The 15,685-nt window shown below is 41.8% G+C and overlaps 1 protein-coding gene across 1 annotated transcript in view; it reads left to right on the forward strand.

Annotated features, from left to right (window-relative positions):
- The window catches only part of asap2a (ArfGAP with SH3 domain, ankyrin repeat and PH domain 2a), a 71,177-nt gene that overhangs the window by 54,411 nt on the left and 1,081 nt on the right, over nucleotides 1-15,685 (forward strand). The window contains exons 9-27 of the mRNA XM_038729025.1: nucleotides 104-190; nucleotides 1,510-1,613; nucleotides 2,221-2,290; nucleotides 2,753-2,840; nucleotides 3,879-3,927; nucleotides 4,300-4,466; nucleotides 6,184-6,317; nucleotides 6,946-7,037; nucleotides 8,440-8,629; nucleotides 8,852-8,937; nucleotides 9,457-9,572; nucleotides 10,484-10,551; nucleotides 10,659-10,766; nucleotides 11,420-11,654; nucleotides 12,454-12,606; nucleotides 12,913-13,015; nucleotides 13,481-13,539; nucleotides 13,707-13,786; nucleotides 14,688-14,807. Of these exons, the coding sequence (XP_038584953.1) occupies nucleotides 104-190; nucleotides 1,510-1,613; nucleotides 2,221-2,290; nucleotides 2,753-2,840; nucleotides 3,879-3,927; nucleotides 4,300-4,466; nucleotides 6,184-6,317; nucleotides 6,946-7,037; nucleotides 8,440-8,629; nucleotides 8,852-8,937; nucleotides 9,457-9,572; nucleotides 10,484-10,551; nucleotides 10,659-10,766; nucleotides 11,420-11,654; nucleotides 12,454-12,606; nucleotides 12,913-13,015; nucleotides 13,481-13,539; nucleotides 13,707-13,786; nucleotides 14,688-14,807 (2,109 nt within the window). The remainder of the gene's footprint in view (nucleotides 1-103; nucleotides 191-1,509; nucleotides 1,614-2,220; nucleotides 2,291-2,752; nucleotides 2,841-3,878; nucleotides 3,928-4,299; nucleotides 4,467-6,183; nucleotides 6,318-6,945; nucleotides 7,038-8,439; nucleotides 8,630-8,851; nucleotides 8,938-9,456; nucleotides 9,573-10,483; nucleotides 10,552-10,658; nucleotides 10,767-11,419; nucleotides 11,655-12,453; nucleotides 12,607-12,912; nucleotides 13,016-13,480; nucleotides 13,540-13,706; nucleotides 13,787-14,687; nucleotides 14,808-15,685) is intronic.

Genomic DNA, 15,685 nt, shown 5'->3' on the forward strand with positions numbered 1-15,685 from the left:
GAAAACCCAGCACCTCTGGTATCTTCCTTCCTTCACTCGACTCTGATATTTATATCACGTATGCGTCACATGCGTTTCTTTGCTGTTCTTTCCTTCACCACAGATAAAGCAGGTGCAGGATGAGGAGAGGAAACAGCTGACTCAGTTACGAGATGTCCTCAAGTCAGCGCTACAGGTGGAGCAGAAGGAGGTAATACACACATACGCGCACGGAGCTGAAGGTCCTCCACGATCTTTCAGTGTCAAATATCACATTTTAATCCTAATTCCTATAACTCTGTTCTAAAATCAGATTATATTTGTTAGAAACATTCCTGAACTTAACAACTCTTCAACTTTCAGCCATGTGATTTGTACTAGTGTGGGACTCTATCAGGGTTGGAAGTTCACATAACCATGTATCAGCTGATTCAAGAGACCTTTATTGTGTCTTGAAAAGGCTGAGCTGTTTTCAGTTTAATTTCCATTTTTTCTACCACGCAAATGAATGGACGTGAAATGAGCCCCCATGCTCAGTGAGCTATTAAATAGCAATAAAAACTATTAATAACAGCTCCTGGTCTCACCTGAAGATTGTTTTCTCCTTTCCTTCTCTGCCTTCGTCTTTTGTGAAACAAGTCTAGGAGAGTAAGTGGAAAAAAATCCAAAAGATTTTGTGGTTGGTTGCATCCTGTTTTCATTGTGGTGTTGCATCAGTTGTAGTGCTAAATCACTAGTTTGTTTTCTGTTCTCTTTCAGCAACAAATCATCCATGTTTCTGTTCACATATGACATTGCCATGTTTTAGTGCTTCGGTGCATTTATGTTGTGCTTTTTATTTTAAATGACCTTTCAATGAGAAAAGATCGAGCTGAGGGCTGCATTCCTGCTCTTCCAAGATTATGCTGTTGGCTTCATGTGTGTGTCTGTGTCTGTCTGTGTCTGTGTGCTGACAACTGCACACACACCAATTAAATCACTAGAGCCCCGTCAACGCCTGCCTTCAGATGTTGTCCTCTGTTTCCCGTAGTGTTTCCAGAAAGGAAATTACATCATTGATACAAAAATCTGGCCTTTGTTTGGTCCTTGTTGTTGTTCCATTGCAGTCAAACCTGAGTATCCAAAACATAAATCAAGTTAAATTTAATATAGTTAAGGATAAATCTGTTAAAGTATTTTAATCCTCTCAGATTTGCTTCTGAGATTAAAATACTAATGACAGCTTTTGGCCACCTGCAGATTCTGTTTCAGAGAAGTTCTTCTTATTTTCTTATCCCCATGTGTAGAAAGTCATTCAGGCTCACAGTAGCAATCTTCCTTTTGTTGTCCATACTTGCTCCAAAATACTCTGAGGAGCAGGAGACCCAGAAGCAGAGCGTAAATTAGAGCCATTTAACGCTTCAGTAGTTCCTTGACTGCCGTGTGGAGTTGCAGAACCTACGTGCAGCGCCTGCTTTTTTAGTTTGTTTTTATATTTGCATAAAGTCTCCGATATGTCGTCTCTTAGTTGTTTGTGTGCGCTTTCCCCAGGATTCCCAGGTGCGGCAGAGCACCACCTACAGTCTGCACCAGCCACAGGGTAACAAGGAGCACGGCACAGAGCGCAGCGGCTGCCTGTACAAGAAAAGTGACGGGTAAGTTTTTAGAATAACTTGAAGATGAGAACTTTAGGTGGGGGGAGGGAAACAACTAGGTTGCTGTAGGTTAAATTTGTAATAACTACATTAAAATTAGGTTTGGACAATTTGCAACCTACAGTTGTTTTTATTACTCAATCTATTAACCTGTGGATTTAACTGATTAATTGTTTAGTCTGTAAAATGTCACAAAAAATGGCCATCACATTTTCCCAGAGCCCAAAGTGACACCTTCATATTGCTTGTTTAGCCTGACAAACTGTCCAAATCCTAAAGATTTTCAATTTTTCACAGAGAAAATCAGCAAATCATCACATTGGATGAGCAGTGACAAAAGAATATTTTTTGTTTTTCATTGAAAAATTACTTACTTACTTATCAAAGTTGTTGCAGATTCATTTTCTGTTGGTCATCTCATAAAATCAATTATTTGCAGCTCTAGTATTAATGATGCAGCTTTTGTTATTTATATGAATACACTGCTCAGCCTGTGTCATAACTAATGCATGTGTTCTGTATTGTAACATGTGACCCTATTACATATTTTATCATGGGTCGCCCCTGTGTATGTGACGTACTAATCACCATCTTCTGTGTGTCACAGGTTGAGGAAAGTGTGGCAGAAGAGAAAGTGCACAGCGAAGAACGGATACCTCACTATCTCACATGGAACGGTAAGTAAATAGTAAGTAATCTGTGTTTGTTCTGATTAAAACCAAATAGGCACTTAGATGCACGCGTATGTGAGCAGACCTCCATGCATGCTTCGTTTAGCCTCACAGTCGTCACACACATTGCAGTTTCAGTGTCCTGGCTGCAGGCCTTCTCCCCAGCCGGCCATTATCTTCCCCCATTAACCATGAATATATTAAGGGAGAGCAGCAGAGAGCGCAGGCCGAGTTCACAAGTTAACATTCGTCTCACATCGCTGCCTCAGCTGAGTCGCTTTTAAACGAACTCCCATGTCGTTCCCATATAACGATTTAGTTCCTCTCACTAACACAGTTCATCTCACACGTAGCAGCTTATCAGATGTTTCATTTGGCTCCAGCAGCAGTCGGACTCGTTAAACACAACACACTCGCTCATTAATGTTGTTGTTACTACGCTCCCTCCCTCTCCCCTCTCTCTGTCAGGCTAACCGGCCGCCAGCTAAACTCAACCTGCTCACCTGCCAGGTGAAACACAACCCTGAAGAGAAGAGAAGCTTTGACCTCATATCCCGTAAGTTCAGCCCTCTCTCTCTGTTCGCTTTCCTTATCTTGTCATCTGTGCTCACAATTTGCCACCTCTTTTCCCCTGCCTTTTTTTCTCCTTTTCCCAACCAGTGTATGTTGCACTCAAATGCCTAATTTTAATTAGCTCCAATCATCCAGGCAGCAGCCAGCCAAGATTTTGTTATTGCAGCTCTGTGGGTTTCAAATCGTTTTGCTATTTAGCGAGCTGCAGCAAGCCAAAAGATAAGCTGATTTAAAAAAATGTACATTAACACATCCAGCACATCTCAATCTAGGATTTAATCTGAGTCCTAGAATGAAATAAAAGCAACCAAGTATTTTGCTAGTCTAGTAACTACAAAAATGTCTGCAAATCAATCAAAAATGAAAATAATGGTTATCATTGCTCTTCCCTAAATAGTCAGTAACAATTTAATAATATATAATAATTTAATTTTAGCACCTTTTCCACAACATACACTTGGACACATCAGCCCATTGCACACTGTTGTCTTTTCTGGACAGACTAAGATGTAGCTAATAACCCCTTTTTAAATTAACCCCTTTCATTGCAAAGTTGACAGTAGAGAGATGACAGGAAATGATGGGGGGAGAGAGAAAAGGGGAATCGCATGCAGTAGACATTGCGATTCACAGTTCAGGGTTTGGCCTTTTTTTTTTTTTTCTCCACACATAAGAAAAACTGGCATTGAGCTGAAGAGGCTAAGCTTCAGCCACTGGGGACATGACATAGTTTAAGTTTCTTTGGATACAGTAGTGTAAAAATAGATCTCAATCTCCCCTGGTCATTAGCGAGTGATTCACATTTGAAGCCAAAAATAAGAGCTAACAGAGCTTTTTTTGTTGTTTGCTGCTCAGCAACACACCCTCAGTCTGACCTGTCAGTAGGATGCTTGAGTGCCCTCTGTAGGGAATCGCTCAGGGCTTTGTCACTCCCTTTCTACTGATCTTTGATTCATGTTCTTCTCTCCTCCCTCTCACACTTCTCTCTTCTCTTGTGTCATTCATTCTTTTTTTGTTTTAGATGACAGAACGTATCACTTTCAGGCTGAGGACGACCAGGACTGTCAGATGTAAGTGCCTGTTCCTTCCTTCCTTCCTTCCTTCCTTCCGTGTGTGTGTGTGTGTGTGTGTGTGTGTGTGTGTGTGTTCAGTCTGGTGCATCCTGTTTACCACTTTCCACACACTTCCTACCTCACACCCAGCCAGACGCTTGGCCTTGTCTTTACCTCCTGCCTTTTACTCCCATCTTGTCTCTCTTTCTAACTCCCTCCCTTTCTCATCACATAAGTTTCTGCCTCAGCTGCTCCCATCCCCACTTCTCAACCTCCTTTCCCCTACTTCTCCCGCTCCTTCTCCCTTCTCTTCTGTCATTATTCTCATCATCCTGACTCACTTTTCCTGTACGCCCCTCCTGTCTGCTCTCCTCTCCTGCCTATTCCCAGCTGGATCTCAGTGCTACAGAACAGTAAGGAGGAGGCGTTGAATCAGGCCTTTAAAGGGGACCAACATGTCGGCGAGAACAACATCGTGCAGGAGCTGACCAAGGCGATCCTGGGAGAGGTCAAGAGGATGACAGGAAATGACGTGTGCTGTGATTGCGGAGCGCCCAGTGAGTGGCAAAGATCTCACAAATGACTGACAGCACAGAATCAACACACATTTTATGCCCTTTAGAGTGATTGATTCTGACAGAAAGGATGAAAGCAGTGGTTTTAAGCTTATTAACCACAAATCAGGTATACGTTTTAATCTTTCCAGAGCACAAGTTTTAAACTGACTTTCTACATTCCAGGCAACACTGTATCTTTAAGACACCACAAAGCATACTTTAAAAATTTCTCCTAGCCAGAGTTGAATGTTAGGAATCACTGGACTTCCTGGCATTTCTTGACAAAATTTGGAGAAATGCCTGCGGGAACTTGGGTTTTTTAGCATGTGTATGCGTGTGTGCGCCAGTGTACTTCTCCAGACCATTAACACTATCGTGTAACTGTTGTAGCTGTATTCACCCCACAGGGTGTCACAAGAACTTAAGACCTTAAGATGCAGAAATTATGATAACACTACTGCCACAATTTGTGTGGCTTTAGTTGGAGTCCTCTCCAAAATGACAAAAGGTTTCATAAATATTAAGTTTGGCCTCTTGTTTTTCCCGACAATTTTGTGTGCATTACACATTGAATTGACAATTACAATTCAACTTTGAACATGATTAAGAAGGGGATAAATGTCTTGCCAATGTCGTTCACATGTCACTGTATGTAATCTGAGCTTTTACAGAGACGTCAGTACTGGTGGTCTTTATGTTGGATTGTGTCCTGAGTTAATTAAATACCTGTAGCCATCACACAGCAGCTGGAAAGATAGGTGCATTTCCAAATTGAGAGGTGCTGAATACACTTTATGAACAGCAGCGGTAACTTCGTTCATTTATTTAAATCTCCCGGCACAGGATCAGTCAGGATTTAACAGTAATTATCCACGGCTCAGTGGTTAAAATCAAATTTCATTTGTGGCGAGAAATCCCAGGAATCCAGAGAAAAAAGCGATATATTCTTGAGAAGTACTTTAAAATCATCAGGAATCCTTCAACCCTAGACTTGGCTTCCTGACTTTGTCATAAAAAAACTAAACCAAGACTGCACTTAGAGGCACGTTTCAAGCCTCTGAAATAACAGACATGATTTGCTGCCTCAAAGGTAGGAAATCTGTCTAAAAATGTGCGGTATGCTTTTGGAAAGTGTTAGCAGCCATGTATATGCATAAATATGAGCCAAAGCATGCAGAACCACTGGTAAAAGGCCATGGTATGGTAAGTCCCTGCCTCAGAAAATGCTGAATCTCTTGCACACTGGATCCTCTGCATTTGTGAGGACATTCTGTCATGACTTTGAAATCAGTTTTTCCTCAAATGCATGGAGTCTCCCAATATTTTTTTCTCAAATCACGTGAAATTTCCTCCAGCAGACGTGTGTATATACTTCTACACACTGCACAGACCATACACATGCAGAATGCAGTATCTGCACATACACCATGTATGTAGGTCAGACTTAGCTACAGTCAGTTTGGTCACTTTCCTCTGACATTGTCGGCTGCGAGATGGTAAAAAGCCCTTCAGGGAGCTATTACATTTCCAGAGCCCACATCTTTCCACAAGGACACATCAAAGTTGGCTCACGTGCTGCAGAAATTACTTTTGGTTCAAAGGTTTTTGCAGGCGGACAGCGTGTCACTCATGTTCATGTCTCCCTCTTTTTCCCTCATGTGTCGTTTACCACCTCTTCTCTCCATTGTCTTGACAATTTCCCTTCTCTCTTTCTCAGACCCGACGTGGCTGTCCACCAACCTGGGCATCCTTACCTGTATTGAATGTTCGGGGATACACAGGGAGCTGGGAGTCCACTACTCCAGGATCCAGTCCCTCACTCTGGACGTACTCAGCACCTCAGAGCTCTTGGTAAATCACAGATGACGTCCGTCTTCTCGCTGAATCACCTCATGTTCCCCTGTTTTTCATCCCAGTTGTCATCCCATTGTACTGATTTTCCGCACAAATCTCTTTGGAGATTTTTAGGCAGGATAGAAACTTAAGGAGAGGACGGGTGGGAGTAGATGGAGCGAAGAAGAATGAGGAAGAAAGGGAAATGAGGACGAGATGGACTGTAAATCGAGATTAGCATCGTCCCAGGCCTTGTTCTCCTCTCTTCTCTTCTCCAAGACCTCCGGAAATCTTCACGCTCAGAATAGCTGAGATTTTTTGGGGGCTTTTGTAATCACTGTTTGGTGTAGAGATTTACAGCCAGTGGTACTGTCGGGATTAAATGCTTCCAGTCATGATTGCTTTCCTCGGTGTTAAGACGCCAGTCGTGTTAGCCATAATCAGAAGGGCGTTGTGCAGTTTATAAGGCTCCACACATATAGTTTAGGATCTATACCGCATCCTGATGGAGGTGTGACTTGAACTGGCAAACATGATGACTTTTTAATAAATGCATGTGGTGCAGAAAATGGCTAGTTTTAATATGTGGGTGTCTCTATGTCCGTGTGTGTGTGTGTGTGTGTGTGTGTGTGTGTGTGTTCCACAGCTGGCCAAGAATGTGGGGAACGCAGGCTTTAATGAAATCATGGAGGCTTGTTTAAGTGCTGAAAATGTGAAACCCAACCCAGCCAGTGACATGTAAGTCACCGATCAAACTTCTCTCCTCGACACTCCATCACTCCCCCATCCTTGTCTCCCTCTATTCTCGCTTGTTGTATCACATTGCGCACTCTCTGCCACAGCCCATCCAAAACTGGCGACACCATGACTGAAACATAACCAGTGATGCACTGATCAGGTTTTCTGAACGTGATTGATTTGGCATGACTGGCAACTCACAGATCTGACAGCACTTCAAATGATACATTTCACCCAACTTTCTAGTAACAGTGACATGCCTGTGATCTTTATTATATGACACCATTATGTTTAAAAATAAATACGTGTTTTCTTATACCTTCAAGGAAAAGGTCTTCTGGTGTAACACAGTAACTAAGTATAGTTAGTGTGTGCTTGAAGTAGACTTATGGGATTTTTAAGCTGATATTCTTTTTTTCTTTTCTTCTTTTCAGAAACATTTATGTGTAGTTATGAGACCACACCAAGATAACACAACGTAAAGCAGTTTAAAAAGAAACTTTTTTTATTGTTATAAATAATAATCTGAACAAACGTGTGTTGCCGACAGAGAGCTGCAGAGTGCCCTCTGGTGGACAAACTATGCAACGACAACACTCATAACATTGAAGGATCCGTCTCTCTGTTTCTTTTCTTTTAATAGTCATTTATCGCCTGTTATAAAAGTACCGATTTATCTGCAATTAGCTCATATCAGCAGTGCCAATATTATCGGTTGGGCTCTAGCTTGAAAGCTGATGTACTTGCTCACCTATATCATATTTTCACATGTAATATTTTAGATATCATATTTTTTGCAAATTTTCAGATTGATCACACAATTTTTCTACTAATATGCTTTGCACAGCTGTTCAAATATGTATGAAATGTCTAACAAAGTTAGAAATCACAAACGAGTTGGAGTAACATTTTGCAGTGGTTGTGTTTGCTTTACTGCACCTGCTTGACACATGTCCCTCTCTGAACAGGACAGCTGTTTCTTTTTTTCTCACACTAAAAGTGCCTTTTAGAGGTTAGGTTTCTTAAGGTTTAGTAGTAGCATATACAACGTAGACCATTTGATGTTGTCATGAAACAACTGTTTTTCTCAAAATTTGAAATGGTCTGTCTACAAGAATACAATGCAAGTTATGTTACTGACCGGCAACTAGAGGCAACTTCTGTATCATAATTTTGATGACTTATATGTGACATTTAAAACCTAAATATGAATCTCAATCAGGCACTGAAATAGTATAACAAAAATCAAATTAAGCATGTTTATTGACCAGTTGTGATCAGTGACTTTTGATTGGTGTGTCCCCAGTTTCAATGCCCATTAAAAATAATCACACCTATTCACATTAAGACCATAAATGATACAGCTGTAACTGAGCGGCTGCTGCTTCACATCCTCCACCAGGCAGGCGAGGAAAGACTTCATCACAGCCAAATACACAGAGAAACGTTTCGCTAGGAAGAAGTGTCCTGATGCAACATCGCGGCTCCACACGTTGTGCGATGCAGTGAAGGCCCGGGACATCTTCTCCCTCATTCAGGTCTACGCCGAGGGAGTCGACCTCATGGAGCCCATACCTCTAGCCAACGGACACGTCAGTATACAGAATATTTAACCCATGTGAAGTTTGAAACTGAATCGGTCCTTCACTGGTGAATTTGAAACTTTTTCCCAGTAGCTTTTGCAGAGTTTGACTTCCTACTCATAATAATATTCTGTTGCATCCTTCTTGCTCTCATTGATTTTCCACAAATACCTTGCATTCCCAGGTGTGTTATGGAAACATTGTGCAAATGTTTAATCTTTTTATTCACAGGAACAAGGAGAGACAGCCCTTCATCTTGCAGTCAGACTGGTGGATAGAACGTCTCTTCACATAGTTGACTTCCTCACGCAGAACAGGTAAACAAAGCAAGAAAACAACAGAGGACCACAATACATTTGCACTTCACTGCTGTTATTTACAGAATGCAATATGCTGGGATGGGTTCTGACTTTAACTAAACATTGAATACCCCACAATAAAAATATACCACTTGTCTGATTTTGACCAAAACTGTTGTTGTAATTTAAACGTTTAATAAGGCCAATATGCATATTTACATGGTTTATCCATATTTATCTTTTTTCTCTCTTGAGATTGAAGGTTTTCAATTATGTATTTCTCTTTTTTGTCTTTCTATCAGTCATCATTATTTGTAAATAGCTGTTTGTTGTTTCTGTGTTCTATTTATAAACAATAAATAACTACATTAGTATTAGTATTTTTCATATTTCACAAGTGCAAAATAAGTTAGAAATTAGTTGACGTTTTTTGACTTGGTTGGAGGATAATATCCAGAGGAGCATTGGGGATGGACATTTTAAGCCTCCAGTGTTGGGATTAAAAGTTGTCCCCTCTCTGTCTGTGTCCCTTGACAGTTTGAATTTGGATAAACAGACGGCCAAAGGCAGCACAGCGCTGCACTACTGCTGCCTGACCGACAACAGCGAGTGTCTGAAGCTGCTGCTGCGGGGGAAGGCCTCCATAGAGATTGGTAAGCAAGCAAGTCATTTAGCTACTAAATCTGGTTGCACGATTAAAAGTATCTTAGCTAACGTTAATCAGTATTAATAGATAAAATAATAAAACCATAATACATGTATGCATATTGCGGTTTTATTATTTTATTTATTTATGAAAACAACTGTTTTGTGTATTTTTTTTACATGGGGATGGGGGACACAAACACCACACAAACAGACAGCACAGAGAAAGGACATCACCTGCAAGAGAACGGGGAGGGGGGCTTGGGGTGGAGAAAAACAAACAAAAACAAAGAGACAACCAGCCGAACAGCAGCAATAAACAGTTGACATAGGAAGACAAGTGAGACAGAAATAAAAACGAGAAACGGTCAAGCAAAATAAATAAACAACACAGCACAGCCATCAGAGCTGGAATAATAACAATTAATTTAAATAACTAACTGAAAGAAAAGCATCAAGAATAATTCTACCAGGGACAGCCTAAATTTGTGTGTGTGTGTGTGTGTCTGTCTGTATGTGAGACTGTGTGTGTCTGTGTGCGTGCAGGTGAATGTGTCTGTATGTATATGTGTGTGCATAAGCCTGTTGCATTTCTCTCTCACTCACTCACTCACTCACTCACTCCTTGGTCCAAGTCTTTCAGGTTTAGTTCCCAGGGGTGCTTGCCAACAGACCATGGCAACTCTTTCTCACAACACTGTTTCTGCTCAACTCTGACATCAACAAAACAGCTAGATAATAGATACAGAGAGGAGGAGGACGGAGAGAAACCAGAGAGTTGTTCTGTGTGGGAAACAGTCTAATTACACATACCTCACATCACAGTGAAATGGGAGAAAAGAAAATGGGCTGTGTGTTTGTGCTCATGCGGCATGTGGATGCAACAGTGATTATATGTTTGTGTTGTTTTCCCTTCCAGCTAATGAGGCCGGCGAGACACCGCTGGATATCGCTCGGAGGCTGAAGCATCTACAGTGTGAGGAGCTGGTGAGCTTACTATGTTTAGACTTGGCTTATGCCTACAAACATATCACACAAGAGCTGTCACTCATTTGTGTTTGTTTGTATGTGTGTGAATTTGTTCGTGTGTATAGTTGAATCAAGCGCTGGCAGGGAAGTTCAACGGCCACGCCCATGTTGAATATGAATGGTGTCTGCAGCATGAAGACTTGGATGAAAGTGACGAAGATCTGGATGAGAAGGTGAGACGCACTTTTGTAAGCAGAAGAGTTTACAAATTGCCCTACAGCCAGGCGAGTGGCTCTTAGATTGAGTGGCTGAAAGGGATGAATTTGATGTTTAGAAATGTTATAATACACTTGCAAGTTAGGTTGAATAATTTAATGGTGATTACTGTAGTGACTGCTAACTTGGTAGATACATTGTTGAATCTTCTTTTCAAAAGAGAAAATATACAACATTTGAAAATTGGCAAACAAACATTACATTAAAGCCTAAGAAGAAAATATTTAAAATATGATAGTAAAGATGACAATGTTCCTCAGGTGAGGTGGTCCTTAATCTTGTTGTCCCGATGGCAAATGTTCCCATGAAAGACTCATGCCCAGCCCCTTCTGGGGCACTGTAGATAGTAAACATATACTATGACATACTATGAGAGTCTTTACTGTGTGTACTGTAGGCTTATAAATATATACAGACAAAATATCACTAGAAAACAGGAATAAAAGTGGAAAAAGTTTGTGTGACTGAATGAGTGAGCACATAATGTTCTTCCCACTGTTTATAGTAAACCTACAGTGAAGAGATCAAATCATGGTTCACATCATCCATATATGCATACTCTACCTTTGGCCCATTCTGACCTCCCCCTGACCTCTTGCTGCCCCTCCAGCCCAGCCCTCATCGCAGGGACGAGCGTCCGGTCAGCTGTTACACCCCAAGCAGTAACTCCCACCTCCAGAGCAGTCTGGGCTCTGCAGGCCGCGATGCCACCAGCCTCGCCAAGGACAAGCAGCGTACCTTCATTCCCAACATGGTCAACAACGAGACCTATGGCACCATCCTCAACGCCAACCCACCTCAGCCTGCCACCACCTCTGCTCCGCCCTTGCCCCCAAGGAACCTGGGTAAGCTCAGGACTAGAAGAAAGGCAAATGTTAAAGCGATAGAAGCATTTGTAGGTGAAATTGTCTCATCATCATTTTAGGAATATTTTTACAAGGATGAATAGATGAAGATGTTATTTAAAACCCAGCTAAACATGTTGAACTTTCTGACCTGAATCTGACCTCTTCGCCTGCCTCAGGGAAGCAATATTTTTAAAATATACCCTAGAGGAACAACCTCATTTAGATCTACAGTATCTGTGAGGGCCTAGTCTCATTTGGCCCCGTGCCACTGGTTTCCAAGGCCTTTATATTAATTACTATGCAGGTCTTGGTGACCTTTTGAACTGTTTCAACACCACAGATGTCTCTGGGTCCTGGAGCAGGCAAAAGTCACATTGGAGACAGATGGATAGGCAGCTTCCCCAGAAAGTTGTTGACCTCTTTCTGTATTTACACGTGAAGTCTAAACGAGGAGGATTTCATGTAAAAGGTCTTTAAAGAAATGTGTGGTATTACTTTATAAAAAAAAATCTAAAACCTTCTCTGATGAAAGTCTGTATATGTGCTGCTAGAAAACTTTCTCTTTAATAACATTAGTGGCTGTCTGGAGTGCTGCCAACAGAGGAGGAGAAACGGCCAGCTGTGTTGCCCACCGTGGCCCCCCAGCCCCGACAGTCTCCACATTCCCTCTCCCCATTAACTGTCGCTTCCAATTACACTCAAATGGAAACGGCTTGACTCTTAAAGTGGACGCTGGTGCTGGCACTCTCTCTCAATCTCTTAATAACCCTTCTCTCTCTCCGTCTCTCTTTCTCAGGCCAGTTACCCGGTCTGGGGGGCATCGGTCAGTCTTCAGTGTCCAGTAGCTGGAAGCCCGGTTCTTTAGACCTGGTTGGCCGCCAGCGGTCATCCTCAGACCCCCCCAACATGCACCCTCCTGTCCCCCCAATGAGACTCACTTCAACTGGAGGTATGGACCTCAAGGCACATTCCTCTGTCTTATCTTCATATCAGTATAGTGTTTTAAATTCAAAGTCTGCTTATATCCGTGAAGCATAGTTTCATGTGTACTAAATACGTTACGTAAGGAGGCATTTAAATGTTTAATTTTCATATTGGATTCATTGGATTTCAAATTGATTGTTTTCTTCTGATAAGTTTATTTTAATCAATTTATCTCTTTATTGTGATTTAATCATTTAGAATGCAAATGGTACGTTAAGTGTGCAAAGATGTGAAATAAAAGGCAGTGAGTGTGTTTTATTTTGTGTCTAAGGTCTGGGTCCTCCTGTGGCGAAGATGGACGCCATGAGCGGACAGTCCAAGTCAGGCCAGGGACCACTGGGGTCCAGAGCAGTGCCACCTAAATCTCCTGCAGGGTAAGAACAAAAAAAACACATGTATAAAGTGTTATATCTGTATATATATACACATGTATATCTACCATCAGCGTTCAGTGGCTTCTTAGCAACAGGAAAATAATAAACAATAATTCACTACACATGAACAGGAACATGGTGCTTTACCCCCCAGGGTTGTGCATCTTGCTGTTGTGAATGTTTGTCTTTTAACCTGGTGTGCGTTTCCCAAGACAAATGAGCCTACATGGCTGCTGTTTAGCTGCTTCATTAGCTTCCAGGCTAAGCTCTGCACCGAGTCAGACAAGCAATAACTCTCCTCCACAGTCTTTTTTTTTTTTTAAATCTATAGTGCTTTTATAGCTCTGTAACAGAGATGTTGAGTTTTAGAGAGCTGGACCGTTTTCTTTTAGATTTGCGTCTTCATATGACTATTACTTTGTTGGCAAGAGTGCAAATTTTTACATTAATTCTTTTGTTTTACAGCAATGATAAAAGTTTCAACAGAGGACCTCTAAATCGAACACAATCTATCGAGAGACCAGGTGAGTGTACAGATGACAGTGTGTCTCACACTATCAGTCCTGTTAAATCAGTGTCTGTCCAGCGTACAGAGTTGATGTTGTTTTAATATCCGTCTTTTCCGTTTTCTTCTGTGGAAACATGCAAGGTTTTGTTGTCGTTGTGACTTCATTTCCTCTTCCTGTTCCAGCTAAGGAAGTGCCAGGATGCTCCCAGAACTCCATAGGTCAGTCTCTGCCTCCAGCCCCCGTGCCGAGAAAGGCCTACCCAGTGAGTCCCTCATTCTTCCTCTCACTATCATCCAGATACCGTTGATTGTAAAGTGCTTGTAAGTGTATTCATTCACACTGTTATACCGATTCACTGGCTGCTGATTTTCCAAGTCAAGGTTTATCCCATTATTAGTGTTGTGCAATTCCCTTCAGTACGCCGCAGGCCGACTTATTGTCTCAGTGTTTCCAGGGTCTGCTGGTGCAGTAAACTTCCTTCCCGTGCAGGCAAAGAGCTTCTTTCTCAGTTTCTAAAGAGAATCAAGGTGAAAGATGGGGCATTTCTTTTAATTTGTCAGTCAGTGGAGAATCCCACTAATCCCAATGTTTAACATTATTGTGCAAATGAATAAATAAATACATTTGCTCAGAGGTGCAAAAAATAAACAGCTGAGACAGCCCGTAAAAATCCCTTTTATTTGTACAGCCCAAAATAAACATACATGTAGAGTTTCCACCATACTCAGATTGGTGCATTATCCTTATTATGTTGACTCATGATTACAGAGGAGGGTCACTCTCAATGACAAGAAGTCACTTTATTTGTAGAAGACAATATGTTTTTGGCTGTCCAGCCTTCATATCCCAAAATCACAAATTTGCTTCAACAGGCTTTATAAGCCCATCTGTCCCTAGACCCTAAATTCAGAAGAAAAAAAAGTAACACTACCAGAACACACCATACATAGTCATCCTGAGGAGCTTTCTCCTGTAATGTACACAGTACAGTGAAGAGTTCATCTACTCTTCTTTTCTTCTAGTTCCCAATAAAACAAACCCAACTGAATACAATGAACAAAAACCATGCAATATGACTGTGATGCCGCATCCGCCACACTGCAGTTTCCTTCTGTTCTGAACAATCTTGAGCAAGCGCTTATGTGCTTTGTTCTGTCTCTCAGAAGCAGCGACCGAAGCGAGTGAAAGCCATCTACAACTGCATCGCCGACAACCCAGATGAGCTGACCTTCTCTGAGGGTGAGGTGATCGTGGTGGATGGAGAGGAGGACCAGGAGTGGTGGGTCAGTATCTTGGGCGCTGCAAATTCAGTGTTTTAGTGTGTGTGGATACTCTGTGTTCTCAAATTAAAGCACAAAGCGCTCCCAGTCCAGCTGATTTCCCACTCTGGTCCCATTTTCACCATGTGGAAGTCGGCACACTCGGTAACCATGGTGGCTGAAGCAAAAAAGCCATGACCTCACTCTGGCTGATATTCCCCCTCCTCCGCCTGCTGTTGCTTCCTCTGTGGAGCCCCTTTGTGTGAACATCAACCAGCTGCAACTTGTTTTCCTCTGAGCCGCCTCTGCAGACATGACCGTATTTAGTCACTTTCTCTCTCCGTGTCCCTGCATGGACCCTAAAGGTCCCCTGAGGTCCGCTCGCCATGCTTCATCTCTGTCCTGCATTCAGCGGCGTTATCGCTCTTTTGTGTGTCTGAAATATCAAAATGAAAGCACAGTAATGAGACAGCACAAAGAGGGACTGAAGTGTTCTGCAGTGTCTCTGTGGGGCTTTAGTTGGAAGTTAAATTGGTCTCTTCGTTGGAATTCAGTCCTATTATATGACTCAAGCTACCGAGTTTCGTTTTTCATTTCTGAGTATGACTGCATTTTGTAAGAGAAGTAAAATAAATGACAGATGTTTTGTTGTTTTGAAGAATCCGTATGAATTTGTTTGCACAGAGACGTCTGTGGTTTCAGCTCAGACTGTATCTTATTCTGTATTTATTTCCTCAACGGCTTGTCATGTTTCACTTTTTAGCCTCGTCTATACATTGTTGGATCAGAAACATGTCCTAGCTTTTTTTATTTTCAGGTATAGGGGACTTTAAAATGACTTAAATGGACATAATAAGTACTGTCTTCTTTATCACTCAAGGTAATATAATGTAGGAATGTAA

Source organism: Micropterus salmoides, unplaced genomic scaffold (assembly GCF_014851395.1).
Source record: "Micropterus salmoides isolate LMB-PRFRI ecotype aquatic unplaced genomic scaffold, ASM1485139v1 Ms_hic_scaffold_19, whole genome shotgun sequence".
Lineage (NCBI taxonomy): Eukaryota > Metazoa > Chordata > Actinopteri > Centrarchiformes > Centrarchidae > Micropterus > Micropterus salmoides.